The 13220-nt window shown below is 46.6% G+C and overlaps 5 protein-coding genes across 5 annotated transcripts; 2 read left to right on the forward strand and 3 right to left on the reverse strand.

Annotated features, from left to right (window-relative positions):
• Positions 1-657: 657 nt before the first annotated feature.
• SERLADRAFT_364902 (uncharacterized protein) lies at positions 658-2204 on the forward strand (the record flags this gene model as incomplete). Its single annotated transcript, XM_007312983.1, is given in 6 exon segments — positions 658-982; positions 1036-1157; positions 1219-1312; positions 1367-1765; positions 1785-1958; positions 2119-2204. 6 exon segments carry the CDS (start codon positions 658-660, stop codon positions 2202-2204), a joined length of 1200 nt encoding a protein of 399 aa, XP_007313045.1.
• A 560-nt stretch (positions 2205-2764) lies between these two features.
• On the reverse strand, positions 2765-6930 carry SERLADRAFT_432817 (uncharacterized protein; the record flags this gene model as incomplete). The annotated part of the gene is made up of 12 exons (XM_007312984.1): positions 2765-3511; positions 3566-4291; positions 4358-4431; positions 4492-4910; positions 4964-5565; positions 5621-5754; positions 5808-5913; positions 5971-6097; positions 6154-6276; positions 6381-6502; positions 6555-6687; positions 6740-6930. 12 exons carry the CDS (start codon positions 6928-6930, stop codon positions 2765-2767), a joined length of 3504 nt encoding a protein of 1167 aa, XP_007313046.1.
• A 1367-nt stretch (positions 6931-8297) lies between these two features.
• Positions 8298-9191, forward strand: SERLADRAFT_455900 (uncharacterized protein; the record flags this gene model as incomplete). The annotated part of the gene is made up of 4 exons (XM_007312985.1): positions 8298-8438; positions 8494-8512; positions 8566-8840; positions 8900-9191. The coding sequence occupies 4 exons, from the start codon at positions 8380-8382 to the stop codon at positions 9057-9059; spliced, it is 513 nt and encodes a 170-aa protein (XP_007313047.1).
• Positions 9192-9232: 41 nt separating this feature from the next.
• Positions 9233-11089, reverse strand: SERLADRAFT_444740 (uncharacterized protein; the record flags this gene model as incomplete). The annotated part of the gene is made up of 4 exons (XM_007312986.1): positions 9233-9783; positions 9843-10355; positions 10418-10892; positions 10946-11089. The coding sequence occupies 4 exons, from the start codon at positions 11087-11089 to the stop codon at positions 9353-9355; spliced, it is 1563 nt and encodes a 520-aa protein (XP_007313048.1).
• A 49-nt stretch (positions 11090-11138) lies between these two features.
• On the reverse strand, positions 11139-12963 carry SERLADRAFT_455908 (uncharacterized protein; the record flags this gene model as incomplete). The annotated part of the gene is made up of 6 exons (XM_007312987.1): positions 11139-11609; positions 11666-11822; positions 11877-12019; positions 12077-12132; positions 12192-12289; positions 12364-12963. 6 exons carry the CDS (start codon positions 12663-12665, stop codon positions 11496-11498), a joined length of 870 nt encoding a protein of 289 aa, XP_007313049.1.
• Positions 12964-13220: the final 257 nt, after the last annotated feature.

Genomic DNA, 13220 nt, shown 5'->3' on the forward strand with positions numbered 1-13220 from the left:
CGCAATTCTTTGAGCGTGAATCGTTGAGGATTGAAACACGAGTATCACAAGTATAACCTTCAAGAACTGTCTTTCTCTCTGCACACTCATAGCACCTCATTTAATTATTTTCGATAGGTTTCTAGAACGATTTTTTGCTTGAAGCAATACAGTGATGACCCTGATTGAAGGGGTCCCCAGATTACCTTGATTTTTGCGTACGAATTACCTGTGAGCTTCAGGTTCAACGTTTTATGCGTTTATGTGAGTGACGAAGTAAACAGAGTGTGCCTGAACAGGTGTTGATAAAGGTACCTCAGTTGAGAACGGCTCGGCTCAAAAAATAAGCCATCACTGACCTAAAACTTGACATCGTTTAATATGGTATCTATTCTTGCTCCTACAAAAATCTAGGTCAGCGATATTTGTTTTTTGAGCCATTCTCAACTGAGGTACCGTTATCAACACTTGTCCAGGCATAGTGCTCGGTGCCTTGATCGAGGTATCGTTGGCATATTCCGTCGACAATGAAAGTCCGCGATCGAGACCTTCTGGTGATGCTCCTCGGTTTCCTTCCATCGTGACATCGGAAATGGTCCTACTGATACATTATTAAGAAAGGTGCTCGCTCGTTTACCTCTTCTTCTTACATAGAAGTGTCGTGTAACAATCCCCCTCATGCCAGGCGCTGTAGACCACAAATCCCCCTGCGAGGTGGGTGTCCCAAGACCGCAAGACGAACCGATACCTGTCGTGATCGTCGATGGCTTTCTCGGTGGAACAGGTGCACTGTTGTGGGGTAATTTCGAACATTACCTGAACATAGGACATGAGGATAGTGGTCTGAAGAAGAGGAGAACGATTTTCGTCAGGTGTGTCCTGCAAACACGTCAAGCGTCCCGAGTCACTTTTACGAAAACCTTGTTTTGGAAAAGTGTAGGACCAGTCAGTTCATTGCATGACAGAGCATGCGAGCTGTTTTACGCGTTGTGTGGAGGCACAGGTGGTGTAAATGCGCCCCAATATTGCGCCTATATCGACGAATTCTTGCAATAGTCGATTATGGCGAACAGCACGCTCTCGAACATGGCCATTCGCGGTATGGTCGGACCAATCAGGAAGGACTGTACCCAGAGTGGTCGACAGGGAGGCCTCTCCATTTCCTTGGACACTCCATGGTCTGCTCGTTCCTCTTTTTTCGTTTTATGTATATCATAATCACCTAAACGAAACTCATAGGGAGGTCCGACTATCGTGAAGTTGCAGTGGCTTATGCATACAGGCTTCTTTGGCACCCATGTGCACCCTGACATGGTTCTCTCCGTCACTGCAAGTAAGTGTTGGCGTTATGCAGCAGAATATATAACATGAGCTGACTATTTTCTAGTCTCATCGCCACTCCGCGGAACACAGCTTGTTTATATCCTCGGCGAGCGCATAGACGCTGCACCTGCCGTTCGTCCTCTCTCACTGGGCACCGCTCTATCAAAGATCGTACACATCATATCCTTCTTCTCACCTCCCACGCACAGCCCGTTTGATTTCCACAGCGAGTCTCGAAAGCTCTCGTATCGTGAGACGTCTTGGAAGTCATTTTGGAAGCAGCTCAAAAAGAGCGATTGGGCAGAAAGTAGAGATGCTGCGCCTTTTGATGTGACATTCGAGGCTGCGGATGAAAGAGAGGCAGTTTTCGAGGGCATTCCGAACAAGAACTCGTTTTACCGTGCTTATGCTGCTGAGATGGTAAATCTCCAAGTCTTGAAATCTTTTGTAGTAGACAATAACCGTGAGCCTTTTCTAGACAGTAGAAGACTGGAAAGGGACTCGTAGACTCTTCGCTGTTCTAGACATTTTCTCTCCATTATACCTGTCCTCTCGTTTCATGGCGTCTTTTGATTTCTCTTCCCTTCAACCGCAACCCTCATTTATGTCACAGGTTGCTACTTCGCATGATGGTTGCGACGACCTTGAATCTGGTGGTACTGTGATGAAAAGCCGTGTTCACAGTAATTTTCAGGAGCTATTTTGTGCAAATGATGGAGTTGTGCCTGTCTTCTCCCAGTACCATCCTTTCGAATGCAGGTACATGCTCAGTCTCTCGGTCTTTTGGGTAATTTGCTGAACGTTTTTATCATGTAGTTCTGAATTATGTCGACACTACCCAATGGCGACGGCGTCATGTGAAAGGAAGCCACTGCCCGGAGTATGGCATGTCCACGAACTGAAGTCAGCTAATCATCTGTCAATTGCGCCGCTATGGATGGGAAGTGCGCGCCAAAAAATGTTCTGGGAAGAACAGGGGCACTGGCTAAAAGAAATAGACGACCAGAGAATGACGCGGTTTGTTGTGACCATACCTAGATCTATAGAAGGATAACTGCCTCGAAACTTGATGTAGCAGTGTTAAACTCATGGAATAGAGAGAAATGCAATGGAATGTAAACGAGTGGTGAATTGAGGACCTGTGTACGATGTATAGTATGTAAACGAGAACGCAACCTAAAATTTAGAAAAACTGGTAACAAATGAGCAGAGGTAAGAGAAGCTATGGATAAGAATGAATAGAAGAATAGAGGAAGTCTTTATATTGTTTTTGATGCTTTATGAAAATGAGAGCATTTAGACATGTGCTTTCATTGGAAGAAATGGAAGATAAGAGCGTCGAATAATATATAGTAGAAAGAGCGAAGGGGGATATCAATTATTTAAAAACATAAAAGACGAAGGCAGCTGAACGATAACATGTACAAGAAAGACGAAATTGTTGGAAAATCTATGAAAAGGTTCACTGACTTAAGTTCCACTGAGCCTGACTCCAATCATTTCTTCCGCCAGAATCACGATTAGAATGTTCGCTGAACTTGTGCGGACTAAAGTTCTGCTGAGATGCAGTACGATCGACATTATAAGACGAATAGGAGGTAGCCATGCCTCCCCTGGGATAGCGATTAGGAGGACCTCGGGTATTGGTGTTGTTTTTATTGTAATCAGGTTGTGAGACTCTTCGATACTGACGTCTAGGGGGAACATTACGCTGCTCGAACAAAGGTCCTAGTCCTGAAACAGATGATCCACCCGGGACAGTGTGCGGAACATGCTGACGCGCGGAACCTTGCATAGAAGGGTGAGGTGCTTGAGGCGTCATAGAGGGCCCATGATGAGGGATCCAACCATGATTTCCAACACCTGGCTGTGTACCTGCTATGGCCTGGAAAGGTGGAGGATGCAAACCTGGGATGCTTGCGATTGGGATAGTTGGAGGATACACTGGAGGTTGTGAGTAAGGGCGCCACGGAGGAGTGTTTTGTGCTTGAACAGGAGGTCCGGCAGCCGCTACTTGCTGCCCCTGGGTACCGGACATGTACTGATCGAGCGCATCAGGAGGATAGACCGGAACGAGCATTCCCTGATCGCCTTGAATGAAACCTGTGGGCAACAACGGAGCCTGAGGTTGGGGGGTCCCTGACGACTGACTCTGAGTTTGATCGAAGCTTACAGTCCTCACGGAGTACGCTGGATAGGGAATAAAAGGCTGCAATCCGATGTCAATCCCCTTGTAAAGAAGATCTAGAGCACATAAACTTACGGCATACATGGCCCCGGGCTGGGGGAAAGGAGTCTGCGTACCAGACGGTGGTCCGCTTGTGTCAGAGCCCGCAGGGTTCGGATACTGTGGGTATGCGTAAGTACCCGGATAAGCAAAAGGTACGGGATACTGGATCTGAGGTGCAAATCCAGGCATCCAACCGCCTTGCTGTGGGTAATATCCTACAGCTGGTATTGGATAGGCCATAGGAGTAGGGCCTGAGACCGATGCATAAGACGAAGAAGTGGTGATGGGTGGGTGTGTCCCTTGCATCCATGGTTTGTCTAAATCGTCTGATTGTGGCACTGCGGATTGACGCAAGGTTGAAGAATCATGCGTAGAACTTTTCTCGATAGATGTAGAATCTGTGCGTTGTGCTTCACCTCTGTCTACGTCTCCGCTATTTTGAGCGTCGGTGCTCCACTTCACTATAGAATTTTCTGATCGAGGTTTCAAATTGACATCTTTGCTTTCGGAGATACTGCTTTTGTCCGCGAATGAACCAGTATCGACATCAGCGACTTGATCTTCTGAGTTAAGACTAAGCAGCGAAGTGTTTGTACAAAAGTCTTCACTCTGATCGTCCGCCTGTTCGACGCTATGACGAGTAGCACCGAATTGTTGAAACCTACCGCGGCCGCGGCTGAACTTCCAGACTGCACGATGAGGCGGATTCCAGTCCCTCAACTGAACGCGAATCGGTCGACCATCAAGGACGCGGTTATGCTGAAAATATATAGGTTGAGATCAAAAATTGGCACGTGTAATTCATCTAAAAAAGGTGGATCATACCTCTTCATTCACAGCACGTATTGGTGACTCTGTATTATCAAATTTAACAAAGGCGAAAGCCGACCGCTTATTCACTGGGTAGCAGGGTCGTCATCACTGATGGCCACCCTTTCAGTTTACTAAATTTCACGTACCAGGACGAACAACTTTCACCGTTTCAACCCCCCCAAACCTGGAAAAGAAGTTTCGAACTCGTTCCTCGTCCCATGCATTAGGTCCATACATCTCGAGTCCTCCGACAAAAATTGTGGTCGGATCTAAAGCACTTTCTCGCTTCTCCTCAGTATACATGGAAACACCTTTTCCATGGTACCCTTTTGAGGATACACTCTGAAAGTCGCCTATGTAGCTGCCTGTGGTTGGAGTGAGAGGTACCAGAGAACCTGGTGTTTTAGGTGTTACGGGTGACGTTCCAAATTCAGGGGTCGGAGGGATATCTACATCTACATCTTGCCCTTCGTCTTCTCTCTCTGCAGGATCAACCTGCGAAGCCGGTAGGCGTGGAGTACCAAATAAAGCCAACGTACTAGAAAGTGACTCTGTAGATGGAATGCTTTTCCACACTAGTGAGACTGAGGTAGAAGAAAATTTGAGGGATTCAAATACCTATCATCATGATCTTCCCCTTCAGCCGCTGTCATCCTATCACCCCACAGATGACCTTGTGTTTCCTGGTTCTTTGACATATTTCCTAGCGGGGGAAAATCGTTTTCGGACCAATTTACCGCAGTTGAACCAGATATATGACTGTCATCAGCATTATCGCCAACACGAAGGGAAGAGCCTGAACGGTAGCTTAAAGAATGTGCACGAGCACGGGAAGGGGTAACTGTGGCTGAAACAACATTTCGAGTCCAGTCTCGGTCATCACTGATGGATGACGACCTTGGGGTAGAAAGGAAATCGCCAGGTGCGGAGCGAGGCAGAGTTGGAGTTAACGGTGAGTCTCTAGCGGTCGAAACCTTGTCCCCTACACCCGTAAACCGAGACGAGGGTGGAAGGTATGATTCAGGAGAAGACATTATACCACCAAAATCCTTTGTAGGGTTATTGTTAGATCCAGCTTGCACATGAAACGAATACGAGGTCGCGTTTGAGTGAGCTTGGTTCATGTTATGATAGGACGCATTATGTGATTGCTGTTGATTTGTAGGTAAAGGTAGCTGATGTGCCCATGTCACGGTGAGATGAGGTACTTTTCGAAGAGTCTGAGACGCATATACCCTGTTATTTTCAGCGTTATATCCGGTAGAAATAACATACCATTAACGCGCTGACGCAATCATCTCGGTAGCGCCACTTAACTTCCCAGCATCCCGAATCCATAACTGTAGAACGGGGCGCATCGTGAGGGGAAGGATATTGTACAGCAGAGGCAGGCCAGTCGCGTGTAGGAGCTACCAGGGTCCTTGATCAGTTACCAAAGAAACGGAATTTGTGTATATCTTACTATCTTTCAACTCTAGAGCGAAGGGCATTCCCAAGTTCTCCTTCTCAGGGCTATACGGAGCGAAATATTCGACAGGTCCGAACAGTGCAGTGATCGCTTGAAGTGTCTGGGTTATGATTAAAATATAAACAGCGGCAAATACGAAGCCGACATTGCTACTGACCTCTGCATCGAAAAGTAGTGGAGAAAGGAAAAGATTCGGTGCATTTGCGTTATAATTAACGTTGACCTGCAGACCTTCAACTTCAGCTGCTGTGCAAGCGTCTGAATTGTAAAGGATTGAAAGATATCTTCAGTGAAGTAGTGGTTAGTGGCTATTCGATAATAAGGGCATAAACTATTTCACTTGGCACCAGCATTTCGCCATAACTTCATAGCTGAGGGCAGTTCTAGTTCAACAAGTCTGTCCCTTTTAAAGTCGCCAAAAACCCTGCCCGTTGAATCAGAGGGCACATATTGCCTTGGACACCTGTGAAATTCCGGTTAGATTGATTTAACTGAGCAAGGAGTTGAAAACGAGTGATAAAGGTGGCAATATGCGCATGATCTGATCACAGTGAACGGTCAGCTCACCTGTAGGAGATGAGCAGAGTCCTAAATGCACGAGCAGGCTCGAAACGTAAGTAACGACCCATGAATTGACGTGGAGACAAGGAGTGAAGAGTGTCGATCAATCGAGCCGCAGAAGCAGCATCCTGGATAACGCGTAAACTGTGACACAATGATGCTTTAATCCAAGAAACAAACCTGGCATTGTATGAAGGCACAAGTACCACCCTTGGAGTCGCGAACTACCTTGATGTTCTGTGGTTCTGTGTATCCCGAAAGATGTTCAGAAAGCAGACGGTTGAGCTCTTGATGCTCGATGTTACACGGAAGGCTGTGGTCTCGTTGTCAAAAGCAGAGCTAGATAGAATTGGATGCAAGATTACCTGCCAACGAATACACTCGAGTCATGAGGCATTCTCTCGTGTTGTTTTCTGTTGGAAGCGTGAGCAATGTTTGTATCGCTGGTGAGAGCGACGCTTTCACAAGAAAGAGTAGATTTGAGTGTGGGTGAAGAAGGAGAAGAAACGAGGGAATCAAAACGCGTCCCCCAAGTACGTGACTGAATGGTCTGCATTACAAGACAATAAGAGACAGAGGAACCCTAGAAATGTGGTAATGCTGTGACAAGGATGTGGTCAAAAGCCAAAGGGTGCGTGTTTGAAGAAATACGGCGGCGGCGGCGACCAAACCAACGCCAACTCGCCCGCTCACCTCAATCTCACGTGAGTCTCAGATAAAACATAAAATAAGTAGTTTTGACACCAAATCTCGTAGAAAAATGCATTTATCATCCACGTACGGGCATCACCGTCGCCTCACTGTTTAAGATTACTCCAAGTGTTCTTTCAATATATTTGACGGTACCGTTTTTGGTGAGAAATTATATGCCAATTTACCTGTATTTCTCAGATGTCCGTATGGCTTTGCGTAGATAGTCAATGGTGCGAACTGGATCTAGGAACCGACGATCATACTGAACATGTACAGTTTCGCGTCGCGTCACGATAAATGCAATGCTTCGAATATGATATGGCCCGGTCGAGATGCATCTACCCCAAGAAAGGAGTAAAGGTCCAGATCAAACGAACAATAAGGTCCAACAGGGGATTTCGGGAAGTCTCCAGCTGAAATAGGATTTGCGTGAGCGAGCGCTTGTTGAGCAAGTACGAAGCCGGTGGCTCTACATTATAGTTGCTGTACCGATATCAAGATGGCCACCTGAATCAAATTGATAGTGCCGTTAGCCAGTTAGTAAATCATCTAAGGAGTGAATCCCCACCGGCTAAGAGGACTCCCTTATAAAATTCGAAATAAACGTCGATATCAAATAATGTTATCCACTTCGAGGCGGCCGAACGTCCAAAACACCGCCATTACTTTCTAACGTTGTGCGCGATCAGATCTGTCAATTACTTTCAAGGTCCAAATAGAATACCTGGATGATTGACGTTGGGCTCCAAGCTTCCAAAATGGACAGGATCGGCTGCTTGGGATTATGGCGCTATATACCCCTGATAGGCCTGATTCTTGAGTTGAAATAGCACACACCACCTACGCCATCTGCTAGATTTTACGAGTGCTATATCCTGTGGAATAAAACGTGAATACACAAGCAGGCTTTGTCGGTGGTTCGTGAGATGTAAGCCGCGAATATGGTAGAGACCCTCTGTCAATGTTAGAGATAGGTGAAACCGCTGATAGTCTGAATCCGAGGAATTGGTGGATGCTTAAGCGCTTAAGGCAAAAGCTGTCACATGGACTGACTTCCGATTTCCATGGATATAGCTGATTGTAGGATGCATTTGCGATATGGACACTTGTTGACTTTTCATGGACTCAGATAAAGCCTACGAAGATAAAGTTTGGAAGGAAGTAGGCGAAGGATAGAAGGTTTACGTAATCAATCCGTCAAACTCCGCCTTGGTTTGAGGAAATTTCCTGCCACAAGCGATCTTCCAAGACCGTGAGCTCTGCGTGAATCGGCACTCTTGTTCTTTTCACATATTCTCAATATCCTTGAAACATGTCAGACGATGGATATGGAGGAGGTGGGGGAGATGACTATGACTACGATGGACCGAGGTACACATCTAGTTCAATACAAAAAATCTTACAATTAATGGTCAATTCGTTCCAGTTTTAATGACGGTGCCTTCGTGCGTTTAACCAGTCGCTTTCTCAGTAAACGAGTCCATTTAGCCTGTTCCAGGATGAGACCTATGATCTCTTAGCTAACGAGACACAGGAGGGGGAGCAAGGAGAGGAGGAAGGTGCAGGAGAAGTATCACATGTAAATGGGGTCAATGGCACAGACCACGACCAGGAAATGACGAATGGAGACGAGGGAACCCAGCCCCATGAACCGAGCACGACCGGTGCGGGAATGCATGGAGAAAGACAACCGAACAAAGTAAGGGTTACAACGCCCTATCTGACCAAATATGAGCGTGCACGGATATTGGGGACTAGAGCACTACAAATAAGGTCAGTCGCTACCTCTCGTCCTTTCCACGACTGACCTTCATACACGTGCTCTCGCAAAGTATGAATGCCCCCGTCCTTGTTCCTCTCGATGGCGAAACAGATGCACTTCAAATCGCCATCAAAGAACTCTCTCAACGAAAAATACCTCTTATCATCAGACGATATCTGCCAGACGGTAGTTTTGAGGACTGGAGTGTCTCGGAGCTCATCAGCGAGTAAAGTGGAGACATACATAAAATGTGTGAGTAGCTGTCCATAGAATGTTGTTTAAAATATCTTGTCGAGTTTATGGGACTTGTGTTATGAGTATATTCTAGCTAGTTATAATGGCTTGGTTGTGACTGGTCTTTTCAAACCCCCAGGAAGTGATTCAAAGAATGACGCATCGATGGATAGCAATGAATAACAAACTGTTGCATCCTCAATCATTAGACCCAGTAAGTCAGTGTACACTATGATACAGTATATGCGCGCAAACTAGCAATGGAATATTATTTACTCTAAATCATGTATCATGTTTTCTGCTTGATCTCCACATAGAAGTCCCTCTTCAATTTTCCCAGTGATTTTGTTCGCGTTAGCGATCCTGATGTCTTCCCTGACACAGTTTGTGCTCGCGTTCTCCTTGCTTTGGGCTTGGAGAATTGCACGTCTTCCATATCAGGAACGATCACTTTTGGTAGCATATTCGTGGTATCGCCAAATAAGAGTCCTCTCTCTTCGACTGCCATCTTCGGTTGGGCGGAAACATTCACTAGATCACGTTTCTTCGATGGACTTGATTCGACATCCGAATAGTGCGACGCAGCTTGACGTCGTTTGCTGGGAGAAGATGGAGCACTCGCTATGGCCTTCGGACGAGGCGAAGCAACGCTTGTAGAGAATATGTCATCTGGTGGGACGTTCTCGACACCTGCTTTATTTTTGCCCTTCCCTGGTATCGCTATTGAAATAAAGGTCATCAACTTCGTCAAAAGAGAAGACGTTTCACAGGAAGGTCACCTTTCTCTTTCGATTTTGTGGCTCCCAGAGAGCTGTTGTCTTTGACGACCTTGAACCCTTCCACCTCACCCTCTGTCGTCAATGTCTGCTGTACCTCCCAATCTGAAGGTCTCATCTTCTTCCAATCTTCGAGAACCCTCTCCACCCATCTGTCTGTTTCTCCTGCCACATGATAATCGATGATATCAGACCATTCACTTCCCGGTGGTGTCTTGTTCACAATTATCACTTTCCCAGTCCAACTCTTGGAAGTTTTTGACGATGATCCCGCTGAATTTGATGATGATGATGTGGTACGGATGGTTTTGGCAAAGTCCTTCACAAGCTTCTTCAAGCCGTGCACTTTTAGCGATGTACCCATAATGATAAGCATGTCAGGCTTGCGAGCAATGTCGGCAGTCTGGATCGTAGCAATATCGTCACCCAAGGGATGCGGCTCGTCGTATAATACAATAGCAGGGCGAAGGGTTCCAACCTTGAGGGCGCGAGCTGATCGTGCTACCCGGGCGGCCGCTATAATCAAGAGCATGTTAATGTAAATTGCACCAACAGCCACAGTAGAAAAATAAACTCACATCGTGCAAAGCATTCCGGACAATCCGGTGCCATACCCTTGCTGAAAACTTTCAAATGTTCCTCTATACACGGAAATTCTGCTGAGCAGAATGTACACCGGACTCGGTGTATGTCTCCGTGGAGTTGGACGTTCCTAACCTCCTTGACTTTTAGTTTGGATTTTCCTTTCCCCGTGGATTTTGCATCACGACTGGAGCTCCCTCTCAGCCCCACCCTTTCCTCGAGCCCGTCTATGTTTTGCGTGTAAGATCGCAGCAATTTCTGCTTTGCCTCCAGAGTCTTTATGAAATTGTGTGTCGGAGCAGGTGATGCAGAGTCGATAGATCTCTTCAGTTGTGAGATAAACGTGTAGAACACGGAAGTGGATGTTGAGTCGCGAAACAGAGAGGCATCGAAGAGATCACGGCCTTTGAGGACGACGTCGGGATACTGTTGTTTCACCAAGGCATATAATCCATCGGAAGAACGAAAGTCCTAGAACAAGGAATCAGATATATAGCCGGAGTATGATAGGACGTGATACTTACTGGAATGCCACAAGAACACGAAATCCCAGCTCCAGTAACGACCACAATCTTTTTACACTTTGCTACAGCTAGTGAAATGTCTGAAAGAGCTCTCCGGGTGCTGGAATCTGAAGTTGAGGACTCGAAATCTAGGGTTACTGTCATGTTGGCCTACCAAGGCGATTGCCAGCAGTTGAACTAAATGGCCACAGGAGATGAAACACGCTGCACACGAACAAAAGCAGCATGCAGACTTGGTGCACCTTAAAGCTCAACGTTAATGTTGTTGTCTATTTGCGGAATCATACCGCGTCGCGTCGCGTTAATCACATGATTCTCGCGTTCCCTGGCAAGCTCCGGCTAGTTTCACTGCCATGCTCACCAAGGGATGCTATGATCCTTATCAGCCGTCCATGTTCATTCATCAATACCGATGGCGAGCACATCTCTTCAGGAACACTTCCATGCACACTGAACTTGATAATTATTTTACCCATGCATTACGCGCATTGATTTAATCATTTCTGTACAGACTACAGCGTTCAACAGTGTCACTAAAACGACTTACATCCTAATATTTGACGAGGCGCTCCGAAGTATTGGTGCGCTCGTAGTACCAGACTCCAGTGGATGCGCAACTAGAAGCCGTGGTGGAGTTGATTGTCTTAAAGTGACCGTATTGCTCCTGTAGGCGTGTCATTTATTACTGATCACAGACAAACAAGCAGGCAGTATACGCACTGTGCCCAAGACGTGATGGAAGTACCAAACCTCATCTAACACAGTCCCATCGCTACCACTGCATCCAAGGTAAGGCACAGCACCCGTCTGCGAGACGAGAGCATTGGTGATCTCGGCAAGAGTATAAGTGGTTGTGTTAGAGGGCAAGATACCAGCCCTAGGAATGGATTTGGTAAGAACAGTCCAAGAGTGCTGGAGGCGCGATACTTACGCAGCAAGCATGTTGTAGGTTGGGTACATCTGGAAAACCTTCGTGACAGTCTCATAGAAGTTGACAACCTCCATGTGTTCCACATAGTCAGGCCCATAGCATGCAACATCAAATGTGGATGTGCAAGTGGCATGTTTAGAGAACTATAGAATGCGGAAAGTCAGGACTGCGCGTGCCAGTGTGTGTAATGATGAAATGACCTCGTGAGCCCAGAAATCGTCATTTGGTGCCCCTTGGTTGATCCAGAAGTTGTTCACTGGTTTGCAACGCGTCTCAGTCAACCTAGTAGGACAGTCGTATGAAAATGAACCTCACTGTAGTCGAGAAGATCGGTGCGTCCGAAATCATTGATGAAACTCGTGACATTGGGTCCCGTGTAATCTCTCGTGGCATCGCAGTACTGGCTGTACGATCTGAAGAAACGGACCAGAGATAAATTAATCATCGATCTTAGTATGATTTATGACGTGGGGCGTGTTTAGCATACCCATCACAGTTATCTGGCCAAAGGCCGTGAATGCCCCAGCTTCCATAGGGAAGGAGCTGACCCTCGTCCTCCAGACCAGTATACGTATCCCAGAACTGCGTCTGCAAGACTAGACCACCTTCTACGACGTTACAGCATGCGTTAGTAAATGCTGTAGTGTTTTCACAGGAATATTGCAGAGGTAAGTCAACGCATGCTGCGATATTTGGGTACGTGGGAGTGAGGTAGGGGGCTTGCGTGCTTTCAGCCCGAGCGGAGGCAGAAGCAGCGAGGACAGATGCTAAGGTGACGAGGGGCAACATCGTTGAAACGGACTTCAAGATGGTGGTGATATGGGGCTATACTTATAAACTTTCCCTACAAGAAGAGCCGATACGAACGTGCTTATCGAAATTCGTACCATATGCTGAAGCTGGAGACGTAACGTTTATAAATGTTTTTATGTCCGGCAGGTGAGACGAGGCTCTTTGATGGCTCGTAAAATTCTTGGAGATACAGACAGCGACCACGTGGGCGTGTGCTATTTAGATTCGAATTCTCGGATTGGCGAACTCGATGGAACCTGAAGCTTGAATTTAAAGAGCTGCTACGGCGCAAGACGTCTTGCTAACCTATCCTGTCGCTGCTTTATTCAGTCGGCTCTGCAAGTATTCCGCGGATTGGCGAGTGGAGATCTAGGTATGGCCAATCCCGCAACAAGCGAGCTCAAGTATATTTAGGGCAGCACTCTCACAGGCTGACAATACTTGACAATCCCTTCATTCAAAGAAGCTCAGTATAACCAAAATATCTCAGAGCCGTACCTTGGCACAAAGTTAGGGAAACTCGTTGGCGTGATATCCTTAATGCTTAACGCT

Source organism: Serpula lacrymans (genome assembly GCF_000218685.1).
Source record: "Serpula lacrymans var. lacrymans S7.9 unplaced genomic scaffold SERLAscaffold_1, whole genome shotgun sequence".
Taxonomy (NCBI): Eukaryota; Fungi; Basidiomycota; class Agaricomycetes; order Boletales; family Serpulaceae; genus Serpula; species Serpula lacrymans.